Source organism: Diplotaxodon limnothrissa, linkage group LG5, assembly GCF_057381915.1.
Source record: "Diplotaxodon limnothrissa isolate DT_005_m linkage group LG5, D_limnothrissa_male_GT1.1, whole genome shotgun sequence".
Taxonomy (NCBI): domain Eukaryota; kingdom Metazoa; phylum Chordata; class Actinopteri; order Cichliformes; family Cichlidae; genus Diplotaxodon; species Diplotaxodon limnothrissa.
This window is the reverse complement of record NC_140600.1, coordinates 30,880,614-30,893,374: the sequence shown is the minus strand read 5'-3', so window position 1 is coordinate 30,893,374 and position 12,761 is coordinate 30,880,614. Positions and strand designations below refer to the sequence as shown.

The window sequence follows — 12,761 nt, the reverse complement described above, 5'->3', positions numbered from 1 at the left end:
AATTTGAATGAATTAAATTGATGTTTAATTGGCAACAAAATAAAACACAATGAGGATGCAAGGTTCAGGAGTGGTTAGGGGATGAAGGAAGAGAGGCAGAGAAAACGTTACAGAATCAGTCTGAGGGAAAGCTGAAAAACGACAGGACGAGTTTTCTCAGAAAACAGAAACACCTCTGACTCCTAATCATTACATGGTGAACCTTTGGCTGAATGCAGAGAGCAGCATTTCATCGTTTTATGATCACACAACATTCATGATAAAAAGGTCCAGGTAGCTTTCAGAGTGTCACAGACGAGTTGGGTGCAGCAGTTCATAATGAAGTGCAGCAGACAGAACAGAAAACAGCAGATACAACAGTGAGGATTTAACACGGGGCTGTCAATCACACACAATCACACGCACAATCACGCACACATACAGTTTGTTTGACATCAGAGCTCCGAGTTTGAGATCTGAAGTCTGATGTGCAGTCTAGCTTCGCGTCCTGCTCGACGGCTCTGCTCTGCATTTGCATAAACAAACTGTGTATTTGCATTTCACTTCATCAGCTGTGATCCTGTTTGGACTGTAGTAATGTATGTGGAGCGTTTGTGATCTGTTTGATCTCTGCTCACAGCGCATTCAGCTCCGCTCGCTCCATCCGCTGTTTGTCGTATTTCCATACCAAAGAAATATGAGCAGGTGATGAACGAAAACAAAACAGAGCTTCTCTAATCTCACACACTGAGGTTTGATATTTGTCCTCATGAACGACTGAGCTGACAACTCTGACTGGATGATTTTATCTGAAAATTCCTTCATTTCCATGTCATGTTATTCACAATTAAATACTGGAAATGCTCTGCTGGGTCAACAAACTGGGGCAAAATTACTCAAATTTACATCATTAAAGCTATTCAGACTGACTGCTGGTAAACATTTCAACATCAAATATGGAACCAACATTTCCAACAAATCGTGGATATAAAGCAAGTTAGACAGATGACCAGAAAGTAACAAGTACTCTTGTATTGCTAAGGTTATAGCTCTACTGCTGTGAAAACATAACATTTATTCAAATTCTGAATTTTAGTTAAAAAAAATATTCAATGGAATGAACCAAAGGAAAAAACAAAACAAAAAACAATCCAACAATAATAACGTGAACTGGAATGAGGAGTAAAACCATGTTGTCCAGTTTTGCTTCACTTTTGCAGAAAGTTTCAGCAATAAGTTTAAAAGAAACTGAATTAAATCAAACTGAGATACTGAGCCTCAAGCAAGAACCGATTTAAATGTTTTTAAGGGAATTGATTCTGTTTTTCCTTTTTTCTGTCAAATATACAGTCAGTTTGCGCAGTCCTGTGAAGTACACCCTATAACCCAGCAGCTTTAGCATTTCACTGTGTGACTTTATCAGCTTCTCACATCATTGTGGAGTAATTTTTGCCCACTCTTCTTTAAAATGTTGTTTCAGTTTATGCACTTATTCAGTTTATGAACTGAAGTTGATGTTTGGGATCATTTATTTATACACGACTCTTAAGTATTTTTCAGTCAGGTTAAAGTCTGGACTTTGATTGGATCATTGCGGCAACCTGAGTTTTTCCTTTTTCAGCCATTCTGTTGTAAATTTACTGGTCAAGCTTTAGCCGTCAGACTGATTGCCTCAGATTTAACTTTGGAGTTCACAGTCGACCCAGTGACTGCAAGGTATCTGAGAAAAACAAATCCTCAGCCCTCCACCACTGTGCTGACAGTTGGTATGAGGTGTTTGTGCTGATCTGTCCAAATGTGGCGCTGTGATTCACAGCCAAACATCTCCATTTTGGTCTCATCTGTAGAAACCTGCAACAGTCTTTTTTTCCTTTTTTGTTTATGCAGATTAACTTTGAAATTCTTATGACTGACTGACATAAATCCTGGTATTAGCTGGTGAGAAAAGATGATGTTTGAAATGTGTTGTATGTATATAGTGAGAATCTGAGCTCAATCTAACAAAAAAACTGAAGATTTAAGATAGAAACATTAAAAAAGTCCCTGCATGAGGCTCCTTGTCTTTAACGGCTATATTGCCTTCTAACCTGGGTAAAATGAAAGAATTTGCATGCTCAACAAAGCCAGGAGTGTCGCCCTAACATGTTTTTTGTCTGACCACTTTTATCCACTCCTCAGTACCACCACCTTGCTCTGAGTTTCATCAGGTTGTTAATGAGAAACCTCCGACACAGATTATTTCCAGAAGGGAAGTAATTTCACAACAGCACGACCTCAACAAGACATTTAACATTCTGGATGTGGGGATGGGTCGGTGTTAAACCGGGAAGCTGCGGAGCCTTATGCACATAGTCCACTCTGAAGACAAGCCACAACATAGAACTAACTGACACAGCTTCACACGAACAGGACTGAGACCCACTGACCAACCACAGAAGTGTAAACAGGCGCAGCACTGAACCATGGGAGAACGCACGGCGAGCAGAGGGGAGGGGGTGTCTGACAATCAAAAAGTAAAGCAAGTCAACAAACAGAAGATGAACTCAAAGGATCACCCCAAAAAAAATGAAAAACAACAGCGATGCAGAACCACGACAGAGAGAGACAGGAGGAGGTAGTGGAGGCTGCAGAGCTATGGAGGCTGCAGGAGACTTCAGCAAGACAAAAAGGAACAGAGGAGAGAATCAAACAGTGCCTACAAGACAACATGAAGTCCTGAGCAACGCCCTGCGAGGAGGCAACAGTGAGAGAAATGAGAGGAGTCAAAAGGGAAAAAGAAAACAAACTGAGGATAATACACAAACAGAACAGACGACAGCCCACAGCCCACTGATACTGCAAGGGTGCAACTCCCACATCCTCGCTTCAGCGCCCCCACCCGCAAACCCCCCCGGCCATGTCTGTTTCCCCTCAATACTGCCAAGAGAAGCTTACATTGACCACAGCATGTTAAAATGTGATTTAAAAAACAAACAAACTGTGGGGTATTTTAAAGGTGAAACATCAGATTCTCAGATCCTTCTTTTGCTGCTGCACTTCCTGCACAGATGTTTCACATTAAAAGCTTTCCAACCGCTCAAGGGACAAACACCCACATGATATTAAAGTGAAACATCTGCAGGAAGTGTTGTGATACAAAGGGTAAAAAAAAAAAAAGGAAAAGCAATTATTAAATAAATGATAAATAAACTATATTAAAAATTAAATCTTTAGGTTTTAAACTAGAAACAAGCTATTATGAGATGTGACCTTGGGCTTTTTAAAAAACGTGCAATGGGATACTTAATCAAAAGACAAGGGTTAGACACCTTTGTCAGCCCATTTGTGGAATCTGCACCTCCCAAGACACCTGCAGTATAGGGTGTCACCACCATAGACAGTATAAAAGATGGTAGCAGCTGACCAGTCTAAATAGTGCCTAAGTGCATCAAACATGCATTACTCTTAATGGCCAGTAGGGTGTGCCTCCTCTGGTTGCAATAAGACTTTAGGTTGTCTAGAAGAAAACAACACTCGGCTTCCTCGCACTCTGACCTCAGTAAAAACTTTCCATATGACTTTATGGCTCCACTGCTACTTTCAGGTCACACTGAAGAAAACAGGAAGTTCATTTCATAACTTATGGTTGGAAAAAATAAGCGGCTGGAAACATGACTGATGGGAGAACTGGGGCTATTTCACGTAGTTAATGTGCTGCAAAACTTGGAGCTAAAAAAGGTGGTGACAAATGCATTCAGGGCTTTAAGGTTCATAAAAATGAGCAAAGATGTTCCTAGAAATGTTGTCCAGCTTGTGTTTTTCAGCGGAGGTCGGCTGTGACTGCAGCACTGACTATAATTTCCGTGTGAAAAACAGTGATGAGCATCCAAAAGCTGTGTGTGCGTCTTTCTCTGTACATGAAGAAGCATTCTGTCTGCAGCAGATGCTTTAACCATGGGAGGTCTGGATGAGGGGAGTGTGTCGGTGTGTGCGTTTAAATGTGTGTGTGTGTGTTTGCTGAGACAGCTTGCAGAGGAAGCTGGCCATGTGCTGGAACACCCAGGACATGGAGGGCATTTGGCTGATTTTGGAGGTTGCCGCAATGACGTCATCAGCAATCTCACACACAGTCATTAAACCCATTAAACAAGGACACCTCAGAGGTCAGAGCAGTATGTTAGGAGTTAGTAACCCTCACTGATGGTCTCGCAGCCCAATTCTGACCGTGAACTGAGAGACTCTGATGAGGGGAAAAAAGGTGTTTAGCAAGCACATGACTTACATTTAAGAGATTAGTAATAACCGTTCAATGTTTTGTTCTTTTTCTTTCAAACAGAAAATAGCGATAAAGATCCCAACAGTTGCATAAGTTAGTTTGCAAAGTGCACACTGATAACATTTACAAATCAGTAGTGCTTCCATGTTTGTTTGAATATTATGAAAACAGCCTAACTTGTTTCTGCAATTTAACTTTTTTTTTTTTTTAGTGTGAATGTCTGTTGAATGTTTTGTGACATTTAAAGATTTGCTGACCAAACAAGAATTAATCATCATTTGAAGTCCTAGCTCGTTAGTCTGGCTAATATTTAATAACAGGCCTTCTGCAGGCGATTAACCATTAGTGTGTCTCCTTATAGACATAATATATTAAGTAAATCTGAATGATTACTAATTGATTGTTGTTTTTAACATTATATACTTCTGTTTCTTGTTGACTCTTGTGTATGCGTGCACCTGAAGCTTGCAGGCCTCGCTTCTGTGTACTCCTTAGCAACAGGTGTCACCACAAAAACATGCCAATGGGTGTGATGTCACTTTTGGTACACGTTCCTGTTGGCTAGTGCGACAATGAACTTCCTGTAAGTGATCATAAATGACTTGTATAACCCACGTCTTATTTTTGTTTTGAGTGCTGCAAATAAACGTGATTTACACAAAGATAACCACTACACTCACATTTTTAAAAATTTCCCTGTGGCTGATTTCTCACCCAAACATAAATCATGTGCTTCCAAAAAACATGCCCTGCTTTCAGGGTTGAGGCATTAATGCACTTCTACAGGGCGACCGCAGACTCGGCTGTTAGAGACTTGAAGGTTGAGAGTTGCACCCTTGGACAGGTAAAGCAAGGCGAGAGAACGTCCCCCTTTATACAGCAGAAAGAGAGAGAGAGGGAGAGAGATGGACTGGACACTCCCCTCCTGCCGCTGGGTGAAGGGTGAGGAGTGGGTGAGTAACAGGGAGGATGGAGGGACAAAGCGGGACAGATGGATGAATGGAGGGGTTACCTTTGTTGCGATTTTCGGGGGGTCCTTGTTTTTTACCTGTTCGGACAGAGAGAGAGGGCGGAATGCTGATAAGATGGCTCAAAGGAAAAATAAGATCAAATCAAACTGAGGGACAACACAAAGTTCAAACTGATAGAAACCCACAGGTGTGTGTGTGTCGTGTGTGTGCCGTGGGCAGGAATGGACGAATCAGAGGAGAGAGACACACGACTTCCCGCTGCGGAGAACCGATGGCCAACGAAATCTAAAGTTTTAAAAATATTCATCAGAAATTTAAAATGTGGTTTAAAAGTAATCAGGCGATCGATTTATTTGTACTTTCCTGAAGCTCTGCATTACTCTGTTTCTATCATTTATTGTGAGAAGGTAGACCTTTCAGGAAGTTGTCTGTCTGTTTTTGAAATGACACTGAATTCATGTTATTGATCATTACAATACAATAACATGTAAGACCCACTAGTGTGCTCGCTTCTGTATTTCACTTCACTTTATGCAGTGTGAATTCATCTGTACCAGCACACTGTGGCCTCTTTTAAAAGGTGATGCTTCACATGGTACATAACATTGTTAATATGATACTTTATCTAAGCTTACTGAGGTTTTTGTTCATTATGTACATCGTTAAATAGACTGCATGTTGGTCTGTTCTGACACATTCTTGTAAGCTGCATTATTTTCAGATTATAAAATATAAAAATATATATATAAAAAAATAAGTTGATATTATGGTCATTTATTTATCAGAGTGTGGATTTTTAAATTTTTTTTAACTTTAAAGTGGAACGTAATGAAAAATGTTAAGACTCAATTATTTCACACAATTATTGAAGGTTGTGTGATGTGAATAATCAAATCTATGTTAGCACGTTCACCGCATTGATTTGTTTCAGTACTGCCTCAAAAGGCTGCCAGCACAGCTGCAGACGCTGTGATAAACAGTGACCACGTTTACATTTTATTTTGAAATTCGTTCCTTGTTTGAGCAGAAAGTGAGAGTTAACAGAAAGCTTTGTTTTTTAGGGCACTCCCTTTGTAGAGTGGTTGTGAGATGCTCTGACATGCATCAAAACATCATTTTATTTTTGTCTGCTGATTTTCTTGAGGTCTGATTTTTTTATGTGACTAACAATGCGTTCACTTCCTGCCAAGATGCCGTCTGTGTATCCTCATTATGTGCATGATGTTCTGTGGCGTTGGTGCCCCGAAGAGCCAGCCAAGGCAGTCTTGGAGATAATGTTCCCCTTTTATATCCCTAATGGTCCCCTTTTAGAAGACTTTTAGAGGATAGCAGTATGGCATCGATTTTTCTAATCTTTTATTGACTTTTTACTTTTGCTTTCATTTGCTGGATATGTATATTTTTGTTTATTTATTTATTTTTTCAGATTTAATCCTCAAAAAAGTATTTAGGCTTAGGAAAGCGTTGCAGTTTGGGTTAGAAGCTGCATCTTTATAACAGTAACCGTGCACATGTAAAGATAATGACTTGAGAGTTACAGTCACTCTCACTAGTGCTAAAACTCAGTGTGTCAGGGAACACATGACAACGGACACTTCAAATTCAAATTCATGCCACATGCCACATGCCAAACACATGCCAACGGACACTTTGTGTGTAAACGAGCCATTCCAGTGGCTTTGACTAAACAGCACTAATTGATGCCCTGTGGATGAAACTGGGCTGTCTGAACTGGACTGCTGAATCTCTAAAAGGGATTTTATTCACCCCAAAAATGACTGAAAAGCTAAACACATGGGCTGATGCTGTCTCTGAAATTGATCTTAACGAGGTGTCATGTACTGATTAGACACAATAAAGCACATCACAGGTGAAGTGCAGGTCAGGTACGTTTTCCTGCTCATAGGAAGTTACCTTCCTGCTGCAGTAAAACTAAGCTGTCTGCTTTTATTATGAAAGGAACTTTGGCAAGGTCAGAGCTAAACAGCGCGCGCACACACACACACACACACACACACACACACACACACACACACACACACACACACACACACACACACCTCTTTGTTATTCAGTTGGTGGCTTGATATCGAGAGTGAACTGGTTCGAGTATGTGTGCGTTTGCAACACTGAAGGCTTTTATCCCCGCAAGATAACTGATGGCTGTGACTTGACACGAATGCATGAATGTGTGCAGTGCATGTGTGCGTGTTTACGGCGGATTGATGCAGCCATGTGTGACAGTGAAGTCTGCTGTGTGTCTGCTGTTAAAAGAACACAAGAACCTCATGACAGTGCCTCCGTGTGTGTGTGTTTGTGTGCGCGCTTCTATCTTTGCGAGGATTCACTTCCAATTTGGAAAATAAGGGCTTTTTTTTTTTTTAAGTTAAGATCCCTTTTGAAAAGTCTGAAAATATCAAAGCAAGGACTTGTTCTGAAAAGTGATGACACTTCTCACTTCAAAGACTTTCTGAGGGTTTGTGCTTTGTTTCAGCATAAGGATTAGTAACACATTTTAAGATTAAGATTAAAGCTTTGACAATGTAAACATGGAAGTAACGGCCTGTGTATGAGATGTAAATGTAAAGGCTCTTTTCTTGAAAATTTAGAATTTACTTTTAGCTGAATCTGTTTTGTGGTTCTCCTCATTAGGAAGCCAGCACCAATTTTGTTTTTGTCTGTTTGTCTGTATTTTTTATGAACCAGAAACTGGAGGCCGAAATGCAAACCTGAGCGTCTCTCTCCGCTGAGCTGGTACATTCAGCCAGTTCACAATGAATGCCTGACAAACTCAAACTTTAGCCAGTAAAACAAAATGATAAGACAAAAACAAACTAAAGGAAAAGGATACATGTGTAAAAGGGGGTTAGCATGATCACAAGCAAATCAAAAGCAATAGAGACCGACTGCAGAAGCCTGTTGTTTTACATCTGCTCTGACATAGTACAAAGATCATCTGGACGTTGGCTTTTGAAGGGTCCCTCTATAAAAGAAGCAACTGTGTTTCACAGTTAATTGATATTACGTAACTGGCCAATTTACTCAGTACTGTGGCCATGAATTTACATGAATAAATGAGACCACGATGAGGTGTTTGCTCAGGTGACCAATCAATCTGTCTTTGAGTCTTTGTGAAATCACAGTTCAAAGTGTTGCTTTACTGAAATATTAACAAAGATTGTTTGCAAGCCCACGACAGAGAACAAAAGTTTAAATGGCCTATCAAGATTCCCATCAAGCACTTAAACATAACAACTGAATAATGTTAAAAATTCAAGTATTTTTTAAAATTTTACATCTGGGGTGTCAAGCTCATTTTAGCTCGTAGGCCACATACAGCTTGATTTGATCTTAAGTGGGCAATTGCAAACCATTGCATAACAACCCCTAAAGTGCTCCCTTTCTTTTAGTGTACAGAAGTACATTCTGCACACTTTCCTGTTTAATGAACCATCCACTTACAAATGACAGCTTGACGTGACTGAAAGTGAACCTATTGTGCTTTTTTGAAAATATTTTCTGCCATATGTCACATAATGGTGGATTCTCTTATTAAACATGGCAAAAGTTTCAAATAAAGAGGTCAGTATATCCTTGAGTAATTTCTGTGAGCCAAAAGTTCAGGCTGCAGTGTGCTCTGAATGCTTGATTTCATTTTTTCTACTTTTGGATCTGTATGATGTGAATAAGAGAAGATATATATAATATGGTCTCCTCAGGCACACAGCTCCACCTGTGAGCACGGAAGCCCCACCTACCCGCTATTCAAACCTGTTCAATGAGCAGCCAATCAGATGGAGTAGCTAAAACAGCTTGTTTGAACTGAGGTGCTGCACCAAGGACCATTAAAATATCAATAAGCGTTATCTTCTAACTGAATCATGCAAAGCTATTTTGAGTCCAAGAATTATGTCTGACTCCTCAACAGCCTCCAAACTCTGGAGATTCATCTAGTGAGCAGCACTGAGTCCTTTGAAGGACTGGGGCTGTCTGCTTAACTTACAGAATGAAGTAGGCTATAATGATCCATGGATATAATAGCCATTTATCCCCTTAAGGATACATGGTCACATGCATTTCTTTGAAATGTAGCTTTGGGTACAACCATAGACTGTATATAAAAGAAGGACAGAGCAGAAAAGTGCAGCTAGTGCAGCATTTTTCAAATGTCCAGCAAGAGGTGACTGTTTGCAGACGTCTAGGAAGTACTTGTCCTCAGTACTTGTCTGATGAAGCACATTTAACATTTCTAGCCTATGACATCGCGATATGTTTCTGAATCAGCTCCACCTCACATCATATCCTGTTTGTAATCACCAAGATTGTCATACCAAAAAAGGTCAGCTCAAGACTTCAAAACAGGACTTTGCTAATTCATCTTTTATATACAGTTTAAGCTAATTACCTGGTCATAGCAAATGAACTATAATCTTACAAACTCTTTGGAATCGGTCACTAAAAAGGTGTGCATGCCACTTTAAAATTACGATAAGCTAAGTTTGGTAAGATTGTGGGAGCTCCTTTGTAGACGTCACTTTTATTTCACTTGTTTTGGGCCGGTACAATCACAATATTACTCATCTTTGGTCTCGTGTATTCACTATGGAAGGTTTTTGTGCTTAGATTGAAGTTAAATTAAGCTTACAGATCACATTCAGACCCTTCAAAAAGCTCTGCTGTTATCAGCTCAGACTGGATGAACTCTACCTGCTGACAGAGTCGGCTGGTACGACAGGAGAAACGTCAAATCAACACCAGCTGATAAAAACGGGCAAAATATTTCCGATCAGCCTGTTCAGAAATATTCAGAAGCTGACACGGTGACAGTCGTTCTAGCCAAACTTTCCTCACACTTCACAGACTTACTGTCCTCGTATGACCTTCCACACTTCAACATATGTTGTGTTTCTTGACATGTGTGACAGGCTTTGTCTCATGTCTTACTTTTCTTGACCTTCTTCTCTTCGTCGTTCTCGCTGGCGCCCAGCAGAGTAAAGATGATGCCTGTTTGAGAGTTGAGGCCGACAGCTGACACCACCATCCTGCCTGATCCCTCCATCACGTGGGTCCCTGAGGAAATATTCAAAAAGCTACGAGTCAAAAAAGAAGCTTTATTTATTTATTTTTTAAAACTGTTACTGTGTTACTGTCATTTGTTTTCATTTTAAATCAATGTCAAAGCACTTATTTATCCATTTAATCTCATTTTAAGACGCATTACTGAATATTTAAAATGACATGCTTTTACTTATGTTGCTTTTTTTTCTAGGTAAATAGTCTTGCACTCCTGTGTAGCCCTACTCTGCATCCAGATATCCTTCTGAATCAAGGGATTGAATTCATACATGGGAAATTTTAGCTTTGGCGGGGTCTCAGACAGCTCTTGTGTTATAAGCAGGACATCAATCTTTCAGTCAAACACCGTGAACCTGATTTTTTTAGGAGAACAGTTTTCCAGGCACTCACCGGACAGCAGCATGGGGTCTTTCTCCATAGACTTGCGAACCTGGTCAGATTCTCCTGTCAGAGAGCTCTCGTCAATCTTCAGGTCGTTGCCTTGGATCAGGATACCATCAGCAGGCAGCAGGTCTCCTGCAAGCAGATCGATCAGATAGGTCAGAATCTTTTTCCCCCATCAGCCACAGGGTTTGAACAGGATCTTACACAGAGTCCTTTTAAATTTAAATTTTGTATTGTAAAGCAGCTCCACAAAGGTTGTTGCTGTAGTCATAAAAGCTTGACAGTTAAACATCACATGAAATAACCAATAACAATGTTTGCGTTTCATACCGTATTTGATCTGAGCGATGTCTCCAACCACGATCTCGGCCACAGGGATCTGGATGACCTGACCTTTGCGGATGACCGTGAACTTTTGTTCTTGCTCGATGCGACTCTGCAGCCCGCGGAATTGCTTCTCCTTGGACCAATCGTTGAAGGCCGTCACCAGGACCACAATGATGACTGAGAACAAGATGGCAGCGCCTTCGATCCAGCCAGCCTGGGCCTCGCCCTCGTCCTCTACGCCACCCGAAGTTGCGCCGCATGCTGTGAAAACATGAGGACATGTTGAAATCAAATCCCATCATAACAGCAAAGACAGATGGCGAGATGGAGAGCTCTTATTGGAAAGGTTAGGCAATAATGGCTGACTGTGTAATGATTTAATGAACAGGTAAGGCAAGAAGCTCTAAGCTGTGATGGGGTTTAACCCTCTCAAGCCCGAATTAAGTTTTTTGTTGCTAATGCACAACCAAGTCCTGCAGTGGTACTTCTGAGTAAAAAAAACCTCATAAAATATGTATGTGGGTTAATCAGGTTGTTATGTCTTAACTGTTGCAAATCTGCAACGTCTGCCTGGAGAGGGTTAAGATGACATATGGTATTGTATTGTGCATTTAAAGTGGGAATCCTGAAATTCCAAGTTTCCAGTTGCAATTTTCATCTGGATGCTCTCTCAAGTCAGACTTTCTACTTAGAATTTGGAGACGCAACAAAAAACCCACATCTGAATTCTTAAATTGCTGTGACAACCATAGACCAGTGGAATATGCTCCACTCAGGCATAACATCATCACATTATAATTTTTTCTCTTTTGGATTTTTATTAAGGCACAAAACACAACATTGCACAACAACTGTATCTCAGTTATCCTGCTTTAATAATTGTAAAATCATTAAAATTTAATTAATTGCTCAGCCGTCTTTCAAATTAGCAAAAAGCAAAAATGACCTGTATCCTTCAGTCAGGAATACTGTCAAAAGCTAAACAAAAACTTTACTTAAACAACTTTATTTACAGTACATATAATATATACATCCCCATATAAATAATAATATAAATTAAAATATAAACCAACTACCTACATATATCAGAATACTGAAAATAAATAATAATAATTAATAAATACATGTTACTTTTGGAATAGATGCAGTAATTGTGGGACGTGCAAAGGTTTGGGCTTTCAGTAACCCCTATGGGATTATCACAGCTTGGAAAACCTTAACCTTTAATCAGCTGAAAAAGTTTCTTCTCCTAATTTGTCATCTTTCAGAAATTCGTGACTAGCAGATAATTTCCTGTTTCTAGATATTTTTAGACTCCCTTGCATGCAAAGCATCTTCACAATCCACAAACATACTGCTCCCTTTTTCAGCAAACAGAGCTTTGATAATTAAGGCCAACAAAACATATTTTATCTCAGTCTGCACACAGCAGCTGTTACTCTGATCCAAATGCTGCTTTGCTGACCACACAGACTGACTTTTGTGACGCAGCAGCAGGTGAGGTTTTTCCTTTGATGTGGGCCCTGATTGTGAATGAACCCCACGCAGCGAAACAGTGCAGCATCACTTCTGTGTCAGCTAAACATTCCCGTTGCTGCTCCTCTGCAGACATCTTGTTTCGATTCCTGGCGCTCCCATCAACCACCACTACTGAATGACATTTTAGACAGCAAGCTGGAAGTGCTCTGATTTCCTTTTATAGCCTTCCCTGCTTCGTAGGCATCAGCTTCATTTTCAGATTCTCACTCACTTGATTAGAGGAGCCCGTG

The 12,761-nt window shown here is 40.2% G+C and overlaps 1 protein-coding gene across 2 annotated transcripts in view; it reads right to left on the bottom strand.

The window, feature by feature from the left end:
• Positions 1–12,761, bottom strand: part of LOC146632597 (plasma membrane calcium-transporting ATPase 1-like) — a 135,239-nt gene that overhangs the window by 39,155 nt on the left and 83,323 nt on the right. The window contains exons 5-8 of one of the 2 annotated variants that reach the window (XM_085353395.1): positions 10,996–11,253; positions 10,672–10,797; positions 10,150–10,275; positions 5,247–5,282 (exon numbers count right to left, since the gene is read on the bottom strand). In XM_085353395.1, coding sequence (XP_085209521.1) covers positions 5,247–5,282; positions 10,150–10,275; positions 10,672–10,797; positions 10,996–11,253 — 546 coding nt within the window. The remainder of the gene's footprint in view (positions 1–5,246; positions 5,283–10,149; positions 10,276–10,671; positions 10,798–10,995; positions 11,254–12,761) is intronic. The other variant, XM_085353396.1, reaches the window with a different exon arrangement.